General features: G+C 52.0%; 1 protein-coding gene across 1 annotated transcript in view; it reads right to left on the bottom strand.

Annotated features, from left to right (window-relative positions):
- Window positions 1-10,713, bottom strand: part of USP35 (ubiquitin specific peptidase 35) — a gene marked incomplete at both ends in the record, with an annotated part of 27,570 nt that extends 16,857 nt beyond the window's left edge. Inside the window, 5 exons of the mRNA XM_084240319.1 lie at window positions 4,317-4,475; window positions 5,988-6,089; window positions 6,466-6,595; window positions 8,926-9,058; window positions 10,041-10,713. Coding sequence (XP_084096445.1) covers window positions 4,317-4,475; window positions 5,988-6,089; window positions 6,466-6,595; window positions 8,926-9,058; window positions 10,041-10,713 — 1,197 coding nt within the window. The remainder of the gene's footprint in view (window positions 1-4,316; window positions 4,476-5,987; window positions 6,090-6,465; window positions 6,596-8,925; window positions 9,059-10,040) is intronic.
- Window positions 10,714-19,955: the final 9,242 nt, after the last annotated feature.

The raw sequence follows: 19,955 nt of genomic DNA, 5'->3' as shown, positions 1-19,955 counted from the left end.
AACAAGATGGTAGATAGCAGGATCAGCTCTAAAAATATCTAAAAATATCACCTCCTCTGGAAAGCACACCACCCAACAAATGTTCAAGAGATGTGTGTAAACAATCCCGAATGCCAAACTTACTGTAAATTCTTATCTTGACTCATGGACCATCTACGTGATGTTTCATATCGCAACTGCCTGAAGGCGGTAAAGTCCCCATTTTGTAAATGAAGAAACTAAGAGAAAAGAATTTTCCGGAAACACTGATGTCCATATGTTCCTGGGGACATCCAGAGTGTGATAGACTCAGCAATGATCACACTGGCCCACTAGCCAGATCAGCAGAGCCAGAACCTCAGCCCTTGTCCTGACTCCCAGCTTCACCAGCCATCGCTGTGGGCAGTGAGCCTCTCTGACTCAGCCGGTCATCCTCTCTGGGCCTCAGTTTCCTCATTGGTCTAGTGAGGATACTCCTATCTCTACCAGTTTGGCACTATACTTTCAAGGTGTTCACACACGATGATGCTCACATTTCACCTTCTCCTTTTAGGTTTGCAGAATCAATATTTTGAACTAGTCAGCCCCCCTGAAACTTGCCCCTACAGTCAGGAGGGTGGGAGGTTCCCAAGAGTCAGAGGTATCAGTTCTTGGTCACAGGCTGAGTGCTTTCCCACTCACCATCCTTGTTCACATTAAACAGCTTCATCTAAAAGAATATTACCAAGACCTGGTTCTAACAACCATGCATTTTGCAGGAAAACATCTAAGCATAAGGCAGTCATTTAGATTTGTGGCATTTGTAACAGTTTCTCTCGCCCTGCTCTTCTTTCCAGGCCCTGGACACAGTCCCTAGATTTGTCCAAGGCTCTAGAACTTAAATATATATATATATATATATACACACACACACACACACACACACACACACACACACACAGGGGCCTTCCAGTGTTAAAGTCTCAGTGCTATCAAGCTATTGCCAGCCACTGTGGCATAAGCTTGATCCCTCCCCCTCCCCCCCCCCCCCCCCCCCCCCCCCCCGCCAGGGAGCTAACCCACATGGCACAGCAGACCTCTCCCGTCTCACCCGCTGCTCCCCTCAGCAGTGTATTCAGTAGATCTGCCTGGTCTGCTCCCCACTTGTCTCTGGTGAGTCCTCACAATCCCCGTACCTCTGGCCTACACCCCAGTTCTTGTATGCATAAATAAAATAAATCTTAAAAAATCTTAAAAAAAAAAAAAACAACAACAACAACAGTGCACATCCTTTGCCACTGCAGATCTGGCCATGGTCTGACTTAACGCTTCTGCTTACTCATTTCCTAGGATCACTTATCAGGTAATTTATCAGATTAGTCATCTCTCACAGATGATTTCTTTTTAAATGCAGGGGCTGCCAAAGTTTAAGGTGATAATGGCTCAGTATTTTCTCTCTTAGTCACTCCTTTTTCCTTCTACTAAGCCCCTACCCAACCCCACACACACAACATGAACAAGCATGGACAAAAAGACCGAGAACCCCACACATGAGGACACCCATAATGGAAAAAAATACCCATAATGGAAAAAAAAAATCAAATACTAGTTTTTCCAAAGAAGGTAATTCTGTATTCATAGGAAAATAAATCAAAAACTTCCAGACACCTCTAAAAGCTCCTGTTATTGGAAATTTAACATACAATGGCTCTCATAGCAAGGACCACAGCTTCCAGAAAAAAACTTTCATAGCCAGACATAATGGCCTAAGAGAACTTTCCAGAACCTATAAAAGGACATAGATACAAAGAAGTATATACTCATAGAACACATGTGAAATGATTTCATAAACTGTAAAAACCTGTCACTTATTTGCTGCTGCCTTGTCCTTCAGACAGGCTTGTGACAAAGGGTTGTTCAAAGCCAAAGGACAAATGTAGTTCCTCCTCCTGGAATGTATGCACTAATATTCAAGGAAAGTGTTTATATTAAAGTAACTTTTATAATTATGAAGTATATACTTGATTCTTGAGAGAAAATGAGTTTGTAGAGAAACTGCACTTGTTTTAGGCTGCTTGGGATAAGCTGCCTCCATGGATTAAGCAGAGTTGCTGAGCCTGGCATTCAAGGCACTCTGGTCTGCTGATCCCTCCCCTCCATCCCACCAACATTATCACCAAAGTGGGCTAGAACATTCCCATCCCCTCTCCTTTCCCCCCAAGTTGTATGAAGTGGACTCTCCTGGCAGTCCCATCCCTCAAGGTCTGAATCCTATATCCCTCCATGGGTGGCTTTCCAGCACCTTCAAGCTGGGACCCCACACAACCTATACCTGTCTCACAAGGCCTAACTCCTTATACCTAGTAGCACAGGTATCTGTACCCACCTCGTCCCATGGGTTAGACCAAAACCCCTAGGTTTCAGAGTCTGAGTCATACTCAGTACAAATTTCCCTCAGTGCCCAGCCAGGCCAGACTCCCCCCTCTGTTCACATCTCCATGATGGTATGCTTCACACTATGGTCACACCCGTTCACTCAGACATGTAGTGGGCACAGTGATCAAAACGACATAGTTCTTGCCCACAAGCAGCTCATAGTCTAACAGAAAACAGTAATAGTCACTTCCAAGAAGTGGAATCCTTTCTCCTCTGCCTCTCTACCTCAAGTGAGAGGGGACAAGATAGGCTTCAGTAAGAAACTCTTTCTGATGTGAAATTAAAAAACCGACAAGAACTGTTAGAGGTTTTGTCTGTTGTGTCTATCAAGTCCTACTCATGGTGGAAGGTTCCCACCTGTGTTTTGTAATTTGGGGGGCTATACACTCATCTTCTGCACAATTCTCCTCTTCGGTTTGAAACAGTTACATTTGTTTCTACTAGACAACTTAGATATTAGAGGTTTAGGACTACTTTAGTTTAGCATCCACCCCAAAAATGATTATGGATTTGAACCCCTATGAGACAGGCCACCAATTACAAATTTCCCAGTCCAGAGCCAAGACAAACCAGAAAAGCTTACTTGATGTCTATTTTGGACTACATGTGTATTTTTTTTCTAGATCACTCTTTTGCTAATAGTAAAACCTTACTTGCTTAGTGCTTAGTGCTTAGTTGTTGCTTAGTGCTAACTCCCCAGTAGGGCCAGACTCCTGCGCCGACCGACTCCAGCCTCTTGGTGACAGCTGACCCATCTCACCCACCCTCCCTCTCCACCCCACGACAGAAAAGCATCATCTCTTGCCATTCTGGAATTCAGTTTTCTCTTCCTTTTTGGCCCTTAAGGAGTCCCTCTTACTTTCTTGCAAACTCAGCTATATACTTTAAAAAAGTTTGTTATATTTTAAAAGCATTTCTTGGTGTTTTGTGGTGGGTCATTTTTCAAGATTCCTCTCTGCCATGCTATAGAAACGCAAGTCTGATGGGCAGTTCACCTACATTTGGGCCTGCCCTCTGTATCAGGCAATGGGAAAGCGTTCAGCACCCAGGACCCTGCTGTGGTTCTCACTACCTTTATGCCTCTGCCCAAGTTACCAAGTCTCTCCTAGTCTCATTTTCCTCAACTATGACACCGAAATTACAGTATCTGCTAGAGTTTTCATGAGCACATCAGAAGACAAAATACATAGGAAAACACTGGCAAATGTGGCGCTGTCTACAGTGTTAGTTGTTATCCTAGCAATCCTTTGAGCCCAGCTCAGAAGCCCTTTCTTCCTTGCGGTCTCCTCCTTGAACTGGACACCTTTTCTTCCTCTGGTTCCTCACTACTCCCTGGCTCACCCTTTAGGCATTTTATAAGTTACTTTGATTAGTTACATACATACAAGTCTGTCACCCCACTAGGCTGCAAGCTCCTCAATAGAGGAGACCCTGTCTGCCTCATGCCTGTGTCCTGAGTTTCCAGCCTGGGCCGAGCATCAATAAAGTCACATTAACAATGGTAAACAATCCCTGCTCTAGAATGTTCACTGCCTGGGGGAGGAAACCTGGGAGAGACAGACACACAATGACATCTGACAGAGTGATGTGTGAGAGAGGGCTGCTTCAAGCTGGGAGATCCTGGGGGTGGGAGGTGGGGAGTGATATTACCAGGGAAGGTTTCTTGAGGGAAGTTAACTTACACAGCGCATTAAAGGACACGTAGGTATCCAGGCAGAACAAGAAAAGGGTTTACAGTTTGAAAGAAGGGGATATGCAAAGGCTCAGAGCAATCACCAGGACAGCACACGTGGGAATGGCAGGTGACTTAGTGTGTCTAAAGCACAGGACGGGTAGGGAGAGTTGAGAGACAACCAAATGAGCACAGGGTGCTACCAATCTGTAGTATGGCCTTGTCAGAGCAGCGGGAGATTGTGACTCACCTTTATAGCCTCCATGACTGGCTCATACAGGTCTGGAAAGCCTGGGAAACGGAACACCATGCAGTGCACCAGTTCCGCCAGCTGCTCCAGGCAACTGGTCCCTGAGTTGGAATCCTCCTTGAGCAGAGAGGCCACCATGGGGGGGATGTGAGGGAGAAGCTGTGAAAGCAAAGCAGAGTTAGGCCCGGTACCAGGTGACCTACCTGAGATGTGGGATAGTGGGTGGCATGCAGACACCCAGCGTGCCTGAAACAGAAGGTCTGCAACCTGACCACTGTCACCCTAACCCCCCTACACTGGGCTCTGAATGCTGTAGACCACTGACTCATTTTACAAGATATGTGAGCTTCGACCCCCTGCCTCAATCTTTTCACCTGTAAAATGGGATACACAATGACCTCTTCACAGTCGAGCCAGAGATACAGCTGTTTTATCTTGGCCAAACAACCTGCCCAAACAGCCTGAAGGGCTGAGTGCTAGGGCGCTCTCCCACCCAGGGGTGAGAGTGACCAGCTGGTGGGCAGCCTGCATAGAGTAAGAGACACAGCCTCTAGGGGCAAATGCCACCACTCTTCAAACATTTTTGTGTCAAGCACTTCACCTTCATGATGACTTTATGTGGCAGCAATTTTATAGATGAAATTGAAATTAGGCTACATAATTTGCCAAGAATTTCACCATGGGTTAGGACAGAAGTTGTTTCTTTCCTCTGTGCTACAAAGGGTGCTCTACCACAACATTCCAGGGGCATACAGGCTACAGGAACTGGAACCAAAAAATTTCAAGAGAAGGATGGAAAGAAATAAGACTGGCATCCCTAGACTGTGGCAGGCGCTCAACAATTATCACCTCTTCTAATCCTCTCCCACCATCCTAGAGGTTGACCCCTGTTCCATGCTCTGAGAGGTTAAGGGCTTGGTCCAAGGTCATCATGTAGCAAATGAGAGCTGGGACACAACCCCCCAGTATCCCAATCCCTGGTTCTGTGCTTTTCCCACTGCAGCAAATTGGGAAGCATGAAGTTTCTGCCCATCAGAATCTGGGCCCCCTTCTGCATGCCAGGGAAGTCAGGCAGAAAGAGTGCACTCCCCCAGCATTCCCTCCCTTCCCAAGGGAGGGCCCAGAAGACAGAACAGGGCCTGTGCTAGAGGCCAGGCCACCTGGGTTCTGGTGGTCAGAAAGATGTAGGAAGGGCACTGGGTCAGGAGTCAGATTAACTTGGCTAGAATCTTCCTTGTACTCTCACCAGCTTTGTCTAAGACAAGCGACTTTCCCTCCCTAAACAGCAGTTTCCTCAGCTGAAGAATGAAGAAAACGTAGAACCTCCTTCTCGAGCCTATTACAGGAATTAAGGGACTGAACATACGTACCAGCATTAGCGCTGTACTAGCACACATCTAGTACCCCCCCAAGGAACCTCAGTTGTCATCATCTTAGGGGGGGCACTTTAGACCACCCGGAGGCCATACAAATTCTCAGGCCTGCTTCCTATCTGTAAAATGGGGTCTCACATCTCTTCTAGCTCTGACATCAAGCTAGAAGAGGTCTAAAGGTCTTGAGGATCAAACCCGACCTCTTCAACCCCCAACAAAGTCAGCATGTCTGTGTCCAGCCAAACCAGTGGGGCTAACAGGGTTTCCCATCCTTGGGGCAGCAAGCAGGGGCCCTTACCAGGTGGAAGGCCTCGTGGGAGTGTTGGAAGGTTAGGAGCATGTACTTGAGGACAGACAAGGCGGCTCCCCGGACAATGGGGTATAGAAGCTTGGAGAAAACCTGGAAAAAAGTCCCTAAGTCAGGAATCCCCCAGGCCTGGACCACTTGAGGCTGAGTGTTCCCAAGGCCCTGAGGGGGTCATCAGAGACATGAGGTTGAAGCAGTGGCCCCATACAGAAGAACAGAGGTAAGCACAGCCCTGGGTGGACAGATGGTGAAACAGAGAGCAGGACAGATATCAGATGGATGCACAAACCCAGAGCAACAGACTCCATGCCCAAATGAGCAATCAGAGAAATGAATGAGGGGTAGAAACAGAGAGGGGTAGAGAAACATCCCAGGTGAGAGCGCTTCTGGACACCCCAATGCTCTGCACCACCCCTGGGAAGAGACCAGCAGAAGAGGCCAAAAGCTGGGGAGGACAGGGACCACCAACCTTTTCAATTTTGGCAAGTGAAACCTCGATCAAGATGCTGAACTTCTTAACAGCGGCGAGGCCCTTCAGCAGTGCTATGATCCACTTGTCAATGTTCTTCCCCAGGGGCCAGGACACCCAGTCGATCATTCTGCTTAGGGGAAAAGCGGTGATACAGGAACCAGGGAGGTCCAAACGGCAGGGTGGGACAATGCTGGGACAATGCTGGGACAATGCCGAGACAAGCCCAAATGCCCCGAAGCCCCACACTGACTCACACCTGCGCAGGGCAGCCCTGGGCTCCGTGGGATGAACAAGACATCTCTGGGAACGACAAAGGAGCTCATAATAGGCACCTGGCAGAGCCTGGGGCTCCCAGTCCAGCAGGAAGGGAGCCAGGCCCATCAGAACCCCAAACCTCACCCCTACAAACACTAGGCTGCAGTGGATCCAACAGTAGGAAGAGCACTGATCCCGCAGCAGCTCTAACTCCAGCAAACCCCTGTCTGAGGCTTGAAACAAGTCTTTTACTCTCTCCAGGACTAGGGTTTTTTTTTTTTTTCTTTTTACATTTAAAAGGACAGGTTTACTAGGAAAAGGAGAAAAAGAGGCACCTGCATAGTCACAGGTGGACTGGAGAGGCAAGGCCTATTTCTTCCTCTGTAGAATGGGGACAGTACCAGGGTGTTGCATGATTAAAAAAGATTTTAATAGTTAACAGTTATGTAGTATCCATTGTTTGCTTCTGTGCAGTAACACATCTGACCTCCACAGCACAAAGCCAGTGCCAATGAGCGGGAAGCTGCCACGTAGAGGGGCACAGGAAATCATCAGCACTATCATGATTTTTATTTATTTATTTTTTTAATTTAATTTTTTTTTTTAAAGAGGCATGTATTATTTATTTGTTTGTTTGTTTGTTTGTTTATACATGCACTGGGTACAGTCAGAAGCGCGGGAGGGTGAGAGAATTCACCAGAGCCAGAGCGGGGAGCAGAGCAGGCAGAAGGACCGAAGGACACTGCTGAGGGGAGCAGTGGGGCGGCAGGAGAGAGCTGCTCACCATGTGGGACACTCCTCCGGTGGCCGGGGAGCAGCCGGGGATCGAACCGGCACTGCAGAGGCTGCGGGCAGCTTCGCAACCCAGCGCTCAACTGCTGCGCCCCCGGGAGGCCCACTATCATGATTTTTATACTTAGTAGACTGTGCCCAAAAGAGGTAGAACAATGAGAACAAACAGTAATTCTGATAACAATAGCTTCTAGGCACTTTACATGAATTCTCATTTTATCTAATGTTAATCCTTGTAACAACCCTCTAAAATGGGTCCAATTATACATTTTATAAATGAAGAAGTGTAGTGGCAAGCCGGCAGGCTAGCAAGGCAGGAGACAGAGGTAGGGGGTGGGGAGAGGAGGGATAGTGGAGGGGAGTCACCCTCTCGCCCCTCCAGCAGGGGCTGGGAGGCTGGCAAGCCCCCCCGGCCTGAGGGAATCTTTACGCTTTCTCTGGGCCCTCTCTAGCGTTCTCTCTCATCCTCTCGTGGTCTTACCTCCTCTGTAGTCACACCACTAGTCCTCTCGCAGCCTTCCTGTCTGAGTGACACTGCCGTATAGCCCTAACTTCGAGGCTCCAGTATGCACACTTACGCATGCCCACACCATACTCCAGGTGTCCACAATCAGACACCCGTGCCCCACGCCCACGTCCCAAAGCACCTTTTGCATCAACAAGTCAAGGCCGGAGGTGATAACCACAGAGGCTAGTTGTGTAAAACGCCTGATTAATTCACTTACCCTCCAAGAAGCCAAAGCCTAGAGAAACTGAATAACTTGCCCACATTTACACAGGCAAGCAGCAGAAGAGCCAGGGTTTGAACTCAGGCATTGCACCCGAGTCCACACTCTTACCCACTAAAAACAAGGAATCCAGAAAGTAATGAGAGAAATGATGGCTCTGCATACAGGTGTGCAAGGAATGGCAGGGAGAGGCACCCCAGGTGGACGGAGTCTGCATAGACAAAGGCCTGCAGGCATCACTGCATGGGTGGGTGTGGCTAGATCACGAGTGTGATGATATTCAAATGAGATGGGGGCGGTGCAAGAGCTCTATGAGCTGAAGGTACCCCAAACTGTCTATCATACTTGCCTAACTCAGAAAGCACTTTGTAAAGTACTTTTACCTGACATGAGCCCATGAAGGCCTGACGACCTCTTAATTATCGCCCCTCAGTTATCAGAGAGGGACGCTGAGGCTCAGATAGTTCACTGACCTGTCCAGCATCACACAGCCAGTACCCCGCCTCAGAGCATTATTGGGGCCAGGTTCTGTGTCTCCCACAACCAGCCCAGGTTCAGACACAGCACAGGGCTCAAGAAAGAACAAATGAATGAACAAGTATGAGGGTCAAAGTCCTGGAACCCTAACCCTAGCCCAGCAACCAGTGGAAAGTGACCTAACGACACCCTACCTTCAACCCACCTGCTGATGGCGGTCAACATCTGGGCATCCGTCACACTGTCATCATTACTGAGGTTCCGGACAACACCATCCATGAGCTCCAATGGGAGGTGCTGCACCACACTGGCCAGGGCGCTAGACGGCGGCTCTTCTTCTGGAATAGGAGGCTGGACTGAGCTTAGCAGGGCAGATGGGCTCCTCACCTCCCCCACCACTCCAGACCCTCAAGCTGCCCAGGAACCAGGCTGGGCCTCTGCAAAAAGCAAGCGAGGCCACCTCCTAGCCTCCTACAGCATCACAGCCTCTGATTCCATATTAACTCATTCACTGGACAACCACTGGCACTACTTTGGGTCCAGCTCTGGGCCCAGAGAAAAGTACTGACCCCCAACTGTGTGTACAGGAAAGGCCTTTAGAAGGGATAACACTGGAGCTCACAAGAACAGGTAGGAGAGCTATGTGGACTTGGGGAAAGGGAGGACATTCCAGGTAGAACCACATGGACAAAGGCCTAGAGGTGAGAAAGAACATTTAGTTATCAAAATTGGGCACCTCTTCCTGCCAGGTGCATTCCCTTCCTTCCACCTGCACAGCACTAGAATCAAAGAAGGCACAGACCTTATTTCAGTAGTTTATACTAGAGTCCAAACTCGGGTTGTCAATGTGGGGGAGGGGGGGCAAAAATTGACACTTCGGGGTCGGCTCCTTCAGGCTCCATGGCCTCTCCAGACCTTCACCTCAGCCTGACCACAGCTCCTCAACCCTGCTACCCAGCTCTCAGGCCTGACTCAAAAGGCACCACGTCTATGAAACTCACCTAACCCAAAAGGCATGAGGACTCACCCCTCCCTGTGGTCTCTCTCAGACCCCGCGGCCCCCGGCCTCTCTCTAACCAGACCGATTCGCCTGCGTCCTTCTCCCTCGCCAGGCGACCGGCCCCCTCCTGCGCGCCCAGCACCCATCACAGAGCAGGCTTCCCAGTAGCTCAGCAGAGGCTTGCTAACTAAATGAAATCAGCCCACGTGGGCACGCCGGGCAGAATGAGCACAAACCACCGCCTGCTCGTGTGTGTGTGTGTGCGCGCGCGCAGCACCTGGCGTGCACGAGTTCCCGCCCGGCCCCCGGGGCAAACGCACCTGTGCCGGAGATGACAGCGAACAGCTCCTTGAGACAGGGCAGGATGGTGGCGGGCTGCGACCGCCACAGCTGCGCCAGGAGCGCGCTCACCTGCTGGGCCTGCTCCAGGAACTCGACGGCGCCCTCCTCGCCCTCCGCGGGGCAGCGGAAGCGGCCGAGGCAGCGCACCAGCTGCTGGCAGAAGAGCAGGCGGTGCGGGCCGTCGGGCACGCAGCGCGGATGCCGCGCCAGCAAACGAGCCACCTGCGCGCAGGCGGCGGGCCCCGGGCGCTCGCACACGGTGCGCAGCACCTCGCGCCGCAGCAGGGCGCACACCTCGTCGGCCGCCGGCCCCTCGGGGAGCAGCTGCAAGCCGAGCTGCACGCAAGCCAGCGCGCGGGGGCCCGGCGGCCCGGCGCCACCCTGCAGCAGCCGCAGCACCCGGCGCGCGCTGAAGAACTCGGCGAAGACCTCGGGGTGGTGGCGGCCCGCCACGTGCAGCAGCTGGCAGCCCACGCGGCGGGGCAGCTCGTCCGCGCCGCCCACGTAGAGGCGCGCGCCCAGCGCCAGCAGCGCCAGGCACTGGTCCCGCTCCAGAGGCTGCCGCGCCGCCTCCAGCACGCGCCGCACCAGCCCCTGCTTCACGCTGGCCGGGTAGGACGACGTCACCACCGCCTCCAGGATCTTGTCCATGGCGGCCGCGCTGCGGGGACAGGGACAAGGGTCAGCCTCCCTCCGACAGGCCCAGTTCCCCACAGGCCCTCTGCGTCCCGAGCCGTGGGCGAGCGACTCGGCCTTTGGGGCCCTCGGGATCCTCAATCTGTGCGGCCAGCAGTTGGGATGAAGTAAAGCGCAGTGACTGGCAGACAGACGCCAAGGAGTTGGAGTTACTGCTGATGAGCATCTGTGCTCGCACAAAGGCAGCACCTGAGCCTTCTCCCTCCTCCCGGCCCTGCGCCCTTCTCTCCCCAGCCTCCACTCTTGGGACAAGCAGGCTGGGGCTGCTGTCCAGAGTCATGGGAGAGGGGGGAGGCACATACATGGACACAAATCACAACTCTAGGAAGGGAGGGAGGGCTTGAGGTCCCGAGGAAAGACCCACAGGCTTCCCTGAGATCCCTTACAATTTATTGTGCCCCCAATCAACCTCTTTCTCTTTCTGCAATGCTCTACGCCTTCCCAGGACGCCAGTTCTTTGTGTATACTCTGTGTATGCCTTTTGCCTGAAACAGCCTATCCCCCAAGATGGCCACCACTGCACTCTCAAAATCAGGCAAACTCCTATTTTCCTTCCAAGCCCAACCCAGATCTCTCTTTAATGAAATCATCCCTGCACCCACAGGCATTACTCCCTCTTCATTCCTAGAGCCACGTGTGGCCTCTTCCTCCATTACAGATGATGCCCGATCACAGAATGGCAGGTTGCTCCAAGTCCAAATCCCTGCCACTGAAACAGCATCCACCCCAGAGCTTCAGCCCTGCACATCCAGAGCTTTGCCTGCCTCAGCCCACACTAGCCCCTCACTGCTTTTCCCACCCCTTCTTATTTAGCTCATCCTCAACCTCATTTCCTCAGGAAGCCTGCCCAATCTCCCTGTCTAGGTCTGAGGTCCCTGGTAACAATTTCAGAGCACCCTGTCCTCCTTTGAACACTTGTCATGATTACTTGTCTGGGGTCAGCCTCTTCCATGATATTATATAGGTTCCTGGGGGCAGGGACCATGTCAGAATTTGTTCACCACAGTATTCCCAGCTCTTATCACAGTCCCTGCACACAGTAGGTGTATGCTGAATGAGCAAATGCAGAATATGGTGTGAGTTACTGCTGCCTTATTCCCCTGCCTACAATAGCCTGCCTTCTGCCATTCCCCCCCATTGGGGCTATTTCCCAGAAGCCCTCATCCCTAATTGACCCACTTTGATTCCTGATTCTCAGGCTGGTTCACATAGGTACAGCTTGCTCTTAATATCCACCTCTCAGTGCCTAGGAGGCAGTGCCATGTGTCTGCTTTGTGTAGTCCCACTCTAGGCAGGACCTGATAGAAGATTCAGAATGCAGTAAGTATTGACTAATTGCCTCAACAAAAACTGCTCTAATCTTGAAACCTCAAGTTGGTGTGAAAAACAAGCCAGAAACTTCATAGAAGAGGAGCAGGAAGCTTTTACTGAGAACAATATGTTGTGGGACCTCAACTAAGTTGCAGGCCCTATGGAAATGCTCTGCTCCATTCTACCTCTCTGGCAAGACCAAACTTCATTACTGCCTGTGTTACAAGCCTACGGGCCAGTTAAATAAACTTCTGTCTCCCAGGGAGCAGTGCGCTCCTCCAAGCAGGCACCAGGATTTATTTTCCGTGGCTGGTATCTCCCAAGCCAGTCACTGCAGAGTGCCTCTGGAGAGCTTGCAGGCACATCTAATCTTACTGAGCTTCACTTTATCGTGCGTCACTGATTTTTTTTTTTTTTTTTAACAAATGGGAGGCTTGTGGCCCGCAGCGCTCAGCAGATCTATCGGTGCCATTTTTCCACGAGCAGGTGCTCACTTTGAAATTCCCATTTTGTGTCCCATTTTAATAATTCCCACAATATTTCAGACTATTATTAAAACTGTGATCTGTGATCTTTCATGTTACTATTGTGATTATTTTTGGAAGTAACTCCAGCTGCGGAGGAAATAACACGCGAATGAGAAGTGCAGCCTGGAGATGTGACTGAATTGCTGCTGCCTCACGAGCAAACTCGAACGGAGGAGTTGCTTCTTGTGAATGAAAGTGGTTTCTTGAGGTACAGTCTACTCCTGGTAAGGTGCTGTGAACACTACTGAATGACAACAAAGAGTATTACATAAACTTAGTTGATAAAGCAGTGGGAGGGTTTGAGAGGATTGATTCTAGTTTTGAAAGAAGTTCTGTAGGTAAAATACTATCGAACAGCATCACATGCTTCTTCAGAGAAATCTTTTGTGGGATGAAGAGTCAATCAATGCAGCAAACTTAAATCGCTCTGTTTGAGGAATTGCCACAGCCACCCCAGCCTTCAGCAACCACCACCTGCACCATCAGCAGTCATCACTATTGAGGTAAGACCCTCCAAGAGCAAAAGGATTATAACTGGCCGAAGATTCAGATAATGGTTAGCAGTTTTTAGTAATAAAGTATTTGGTTATCTAAGGTCTAGACATTGGTCATAAAGCCACTGCACACTTAACAGGCTACAGTACACTGTAAATATCACTGATATGCATGGGCATTTAATATGCTTTCTACCAAGAAATCCAGGTATTCAGGCAGCCAGGGAGAAACTCTCATCAATGAGATACTGACATCATGCGGGGAGGAAGAGAGTATGGGGCAGGCAGAAATGGAGTTCTGGGACTAGGAAACCAAACTAGATAAGAAGAGTCCTGCATTCCAGAGTGACCTTGAGTTAATCTCATTGTGAGCCTCTTTTATGTAAAATGGGCATAAATGATATCAGGCTAGACCAATGAACATGAATAATCAGATGTTGGCTATTTCATATTGTTCTACCTAATACCTAGTACTCACAGTGGGGTTTGCGCGGGCAGCTGGAATGCAGTGCAGCCATTGTAGGGGGGCTCTGATCTCCGGGGCCAGCCCTGTAACCTCTGCAGTCCATGGCCTGGCACACCAAGCAAGTCCTGCCTACTTGCCCCCACTTCCATCCAGGCAATCTGAGATCAATTGTCACCATGGTCACCAACAAACCCACTTGATAATGTCTTGAATGCATTCATGAAAAAAAAAAAAAGGTTTTGCGTTTAGCCCTCACCTGACCCATCAGTGAAGGGAAGCAAGACAAGATCTGCTGCCCCACGCTCTCTTCCCCCCCACATGATGTCAGTAACTCACTGATGAGGGCTTCTTCCTGGCTGCCTGAATACCTGGATTTCTTGGCATCATGGTCGAAAGCATATTTTTTTAAAGATTTATTTAGCCATACAAGAACTGGGGTACAGGCCAGAGGAGGGGGGATGAGAGGATTCACCAGAGACAGAGTGGAGAACAGAACAAGCAGATCGGCTGAAATACACTGGCGAAGGGAGCAGCGGGCGAAGCAGGAGAGATCTGCCATGGCATGTGGTTAGCTCCCTGGCCAGGAATCGAACTCGTGCAGCAGTGACTGCGGATAGCTTCATAGGTTGCATCTTAACCCCTTGCACCACCAGGGAGGCCCTGGTAGAAAGCATATTAAATCCCTGTGCATATAAGTGATATTTACAGAATGGGGGCACAGAGGCTCAGCGAGGGAGACATGGACTTGACAGAGTGGGTTTAGAACCGGCACTTGGCCTCTCTGAGGCCACCAGTGGTCCTCAGAGGAAGCTGGATTCCCCCTCTAGGTTCTGGATGAGGAGATGGCCTATTGATGCTGGCCCTGACCCAAAAGACAGCTGTCCAGCCAAACGCAGCAGCTGTGTCCTCCCTTGGAAGTGCCTGCACTAAAAGCATGAGAACCAGATTCTCTGTTTCAGAATCACCAAGTGACCTTGGACAAGTCCCTGGCACTCCTCAGCCTTCTCACCTAGAAAAGATGGAAATCATTTCAGGTCTACCACTATGGGGTTGGGACAAGGTGTAAAAATGATTGGGGGCAGTCACCATTCTATTCTTGGGCCAGAGGGTCCTAAGGTCCAAAACAGACACTGACAGGGAAGAAGACACACACTCCTGATACTACTAATTCTACAAATTCCATCCTAATATTAGCCCTCACTGGAAACATAGCATTTCCACCAGCTCTCCAGCCCCACCCAAGATCCACTCCTCTTTATTTCTTGCCTGGTCTAGTATACAGGTGCCTCCCAGCCAATCTCCTCAATCCATGGAGGATGATTAGAGTCCAGGCTTCAAATCCAGCCGAGTCACCTCTCTCCACAGTGGCCACAGAGGTTGGTGCTTTCCCGTCTCTGACCCTCTGAACGCCCAAACAGGAGGTGAATACCTACCAGCCCTTCCTCCTTTCCCAGCCATGATGCTTGCTCCTCCCCACACCCTTGGCAGGAATAAACTTGTCACTGCTGGTGCGACAGCCTGGGAGTCCCAGCAACTCTCAGGGCACAGAGTAATGCACAGGAAAACCGTGATCCCTCCCCTACAGGGCACATAACCCTTTATCTATCCCTCTCAGATTACCCTCCGCATTGCCATTGCGTATTGACAGGTCTCTGACCCTGCATGGTGGAGCCTGACTCATCTCCATCACCCTAAAGCACTCAGAGAGAGAGAGAGAGAGAGAGAGAGTGTGTGTGTGTGTGTGTGTGTGTGTGTGTGCGTGCGCAACAGCAATGCTCTGCCCTGGTCCCAGTTCAGGCTGCTTCTTCCTCCCTAGTAGCTCCCCCTGCAAACAGATTAACCTCATTAAACCAGTTCAATCCTGCCATACCCCCAGCTCAGGACTCGCAAGGCTTCCCTAACCCCTTCAGGATTAGGTCCAACGGGGTTACTGAACTGGACATTTAAGCCCTTTCTGTGACACTACGGCTGAGGTGGGGCAGGGGAGAGATGAACTTGAAAAACAATGTTCAGTGGTGAATCTACAGGAATTGGGGCAGAGGGTTTTTTCCTGCTTGCCAATTTGCAGTGATGCACTCTGCTGGGAAAGAGTTTCTCCCTCTTCTCTCCTGGAAAATTCTAATTTATCCTTCAGTGCCCAGGTCACATGCCCTCTCCTCTGGGAAGCCTTTCCTAATGCCCCTGCAATGCAAGTCTGAGTTCTGGCTTCCCAAGACCTCCTATTTCCCCTCATTGCCCTGCAGTGTAACCAGAGTCTCTGTCTACCTCCCCCACCGGGCTGGCATCTCTTTTGATAGGAAGTGGCCCACACCCCCATCTGAGTCCAGTGCCCAGCACAGGACCATGCACAGAAGTGAGGGAGTGCCAAGTGGCCGGTGAGAGACATGTGACAGCAAGTCCCTTCCAGGGACTGGTCTACCCTCACTGGTCTTACGTAGCATAACCCTGAGAATCTCACACATAGAGCAAGAAAGCCCCTGGAAGGGACTGCGTGAGCCTTTAGCCATTCTAGAAGTGACTCAACCAACCAAAACTAAAGAAAAATCTAAAACAAGAACTGTTCTGGTAAACGCTCAGGTCAAAAGCTCGTTGAGCCTCATGAGGCAGGGAGTGGGCTTCAAGATCTCACCCAAACTCTCCCTAGCAGGGAGCAGAACCACTCCCCCAACCCCCCGCCCCCAGCACCTAAGAGGGAGGAGCCCAATTCCTCTCCTCTGTGACCCTCACACCCATTCTCCCTCCCTGACCCCCCTGGGTGCTAGAGAGCCAGGGGACACCGGGGTGCGCCTCCACATACCCAGATGTGCCCTCCATTTCTGCCCACCACCCCAGGTCTCTAGACAAACTTCACTCCAGGAAGCCCTGGGTGGGTGTCTCTTGCACTGCTACTGGGAGGTCCTTGCAGGGTCACCAAACCCTCCTGGAAATTTAAGTAGGTAAAGGGGGCTTACTGGTTTAAAATTCAAAAAAAAAAAAGCAACTGTTCTTTTACTGAAGGGGACGGTGGAAGAGAAGGGAAGAAGGTGGGGACATATATTCCCTTCTTAGGGACACATCACACTCACCGGTCCCTGCTGGGGGCCGCCCCTCACACAGTCACCATCCGAGTCCCCACCCCCACCCCAGGCTTTCTGGAACGGGCACCCCCCGTCTGACACATCAGGGGTTCCTGGTCGCCGGGACTCCTGCAGAGGAAGAGTGGCCAGGGATGCGGAGGAGAGCAGAAGCCCATTCCAAGCGTTGACAGCCTCTAGGTCTGCCCAGTTTTACCCCAGTCGGCCCCACCCCCTCCCTCGAGTTATCCCCGCGCACCGCCAAACCCAGGCTGGGGCTGCGGACCCCAAAGAAGCCAGCGAGCTTCTCAGTATCGGGTGCAGGTGCCCCCGCCTAGAATGGGACGGGGCGGAATCACCTCCCCACGCAATGGCGAAGAAGGGCACTGAGGTCCAGAGAGGGACAGCTACTCGCCCAAGGTCACACAGCGAGGGCCGGGCTGCGCCCACCCTCCCGCCCCGGCCCGGCCTCCGCACGCCGGACGCTCCGTCCTCCCAAGCCGCACACGCCCCCAGCCCCTTACCTCCGGCCCCGGGGGCCCCCGCCTCAACGCCGGTTCTGGGCGGGGCGCTCGGGTCCGGTAGAAATAGGCTGGGCCAGGCCAGGTCTGGGCGGGCCCTGGGCGCGCACCCGAGGGGGCCGCCCGCCGCCCGCCGCCCTCCGCGGGTCCCCGCGGCAAGGATGCTGCCGGCGGAGAAGCGCACCCCCTCTCCTGCTCTGCACAGCCTGCCCCGGGCAGAGCACTCAGCCGCGCGGCCGCCGGGCTGCGAGCCGAGGCCGGGGAGGGGGCGGGGTGCGGCGCGGGGCGCGGGGCGGGGCCGGCGCGGAGGCCACCCCGCAAACTGCCGCCCGGCAGCGTCCCCTTTAAGGGCCGCGGGCCGGGGCGCCGGCGGGGGCGCGGGCGGGGAGCGGCGCGGCCGGCGCGGTGCCCCCTGGGAGATGGAGTTCGCGTTGGGCGCCGCGCGCCTGACAAAGCCCGCGCAGGACTACAAGTCCCAAGTGCAGCGCGCGGAGCCGGGCGCCACGCCCCGGGGCTGAGCGCGGGTCCTCCGCCCCCCTCGCCGAGCTGCGCTGGCCGCCCGCGGAGGGGAGGTTGCGGAGCGAGGGCAGGAGGTGGGTGCGGCGCGATCGGGGGCACGGGACCAGGGACGGCCGTCGAGGGGACGCGGCCCACTTGGGCAGGTGGCTTAGCACGAGAGGTGATTAGCCTAGACCGCCCGCGCCGTTCTCACCTGTGCAATGCACGCGGCAGCGCCGGTGCCTGCAAGAGGGGGGCACGGATCGGGGGCTGGGGGCGGGGCCCCTAGGGGGTGGGGGCGTGGGGAGGAGCCAGGACGGATGGTGAGGGTAGGAAAAGCCCGGATTTAGAGGGTCGAGGCTGTGGGAGGAGTCTGGTTGGGTGGAGCACGGAGGGGCGGGGCCGCTAGGTGAGAGCGCGCTGGTGTCGGGTCGGGTGCAGAGAAGGCCCACGAGGCAACCTGGGTGGGGTTGGGTAGGGTGGACAGGGAAACCTTAGGGATGGAGGGGTGGCGGCCCAAAAATGAGAGAGACCCCGCCCAACTCTGAAAAGCCCCGTGTCGGCCGCTCTGGGCCTGGGGGAGGTCACGCGGGCAAGCACCTGTGGATGCGCAGAACCTCGTCCTTCCTGCGGCTGGAAATAAAGAGCCTATCCCTGGAACTCAGTGCGTCACACACATGATCTCATTCAACTCGCACCCTGTGCAGGTGTCACCGTTGCAGTACGTCCTCGATGTGGTAGATGGGTTCTGGAAGCCTCCTTTACCAAACGAATAAGGAAAGTCAGTCCTCTGGGTTCGTTCAATGGCAGCAAGGGTTTTATTTCTCAACGTCATAACAAAAGGCTGTTATTAGAGGACCTACTGCATCTATATGCAGATGAGGGACATGAGGCTCAGAGAAGTAACTTGCCCAAAATCACTCCTTGCTCCAAAAGCCCTGCTTTACCCCCACCCCACCCCACCCCGCCCCCGGCGCTGCAGGGACCCAGAGGTACAGGTTGGAAGGGCTGAGCTTCACAGATTGTGTGACAGGACCAACTTCCTTGACCCTTCTGAATAACAACCTGTAAGGCAGGTTATTTTGAGGATGAACTAAGGAGATGGATTTGAAAATCTTTGTTTCTAAATTATAATTGCTGTGAAAAGCAGGAAGACCATAATGAGCAGGGTGGTTAAAATGGGGTCTTTGTGACTGAGGAAAAAACCACATGGTGAAGCCTAGGCGTAAGCTGAGAAAAAGGAAAACTCTGAAAAAAATGAGGAATGGTGGTGGTGGTTGGGTGTCTACCCCAGCTGAGAGAATACTTTGCTGAGCAAATGGGGAAGTTGTGCCAGGTCAGGTGGCTTCCCTCCTCCAGCCCACCTTTTCCTATCCCATGAGCAAAATAGAGCTAAAGATACAGCTATTGAGTGTGAGGATGCCAAAAAGGGAACGTGAAGGGCAGTGCCCCTACATAGTGCCCCAGGCAGGCTGTGAACCAGTCTTTGTCCTGTTGGACTGTGAGTAAAGTGAAGTGTCTGTATTACTGAGAGACATTATTCACTTGAGTATTGTCATTCTTGAGATTTACCCCCACGTCCTGTCCATCTACACAGTGGGAGTCCTTACTTTTTTTCCAAGTGGTCTCCTGGCCATTAGATTCCAGATTTAAAATTCAAGTGTGCTTTCAAACAAAAGTTGTTGTTGTTGTTGTTGTTGTTGTTGAATTCACAAGAGGGTAATAAACCTCCCTATTGGTAGATGATAGTCTAGGATGGGGAAAATAAATCTGACTAAAAAAAAAAAAAGAAAATAAATCTGACTAAATGGGGAATATTACTTCCTCTTCCCCTACTTTGCTTCTGGGGCAGCAGACAAGGGGAGATTCCATCCTCAACATGGTGACCAGCCACCATTCTACTTAAGTAAAGTGGGCCTTGGTAGGAGTTAAGAATAAAATGCTTTGGAGATGCAGAGGACACAACGAATTGCAGTCGAGGGGCCTGGCGGATGAATGGGATTTGCAGGCAAGGGAGAGGGCAGATGCAAACTGCACAGCTAGGAGAGGGCCTGGCATGGTTGGTCTATAAAGTAGGGACAATAACAGTAGTTATTTCATCCATGAAATTAACATGCATAAAGTGCCTAGTACAGTAGTAACTGCTCCATAAGTGCCAGTCGTTATTAACTTGTTATTATCATCATCATCGCCCCAGGAATTGGCGGAGGACCACACAACTAGTTAATGGCAAAGTCTGATTCAAATGTGAGGCCAGGTGACAAGTAGCCCATGCACTTTCCTCTTCCCCCAAAAAACCCTCTAACTTGTTCTGATCAGCCACAACA

The sequence above is a fragment of the Talpa europaea genome (assembly GCF_964194135.1).
Source record: "Talpa europaea genome assembly, chromosome: 1".
NCBI lineage: Eukaryota > Metazoa > Chordata > Mammalia > Eulipotyphla > Talpidae > Talpa > Talpa europaea.
Note: the sequence above shows the minus strand (reverse complement) of the source record. Positions and strands in the feature narration are given on the sequence as shown.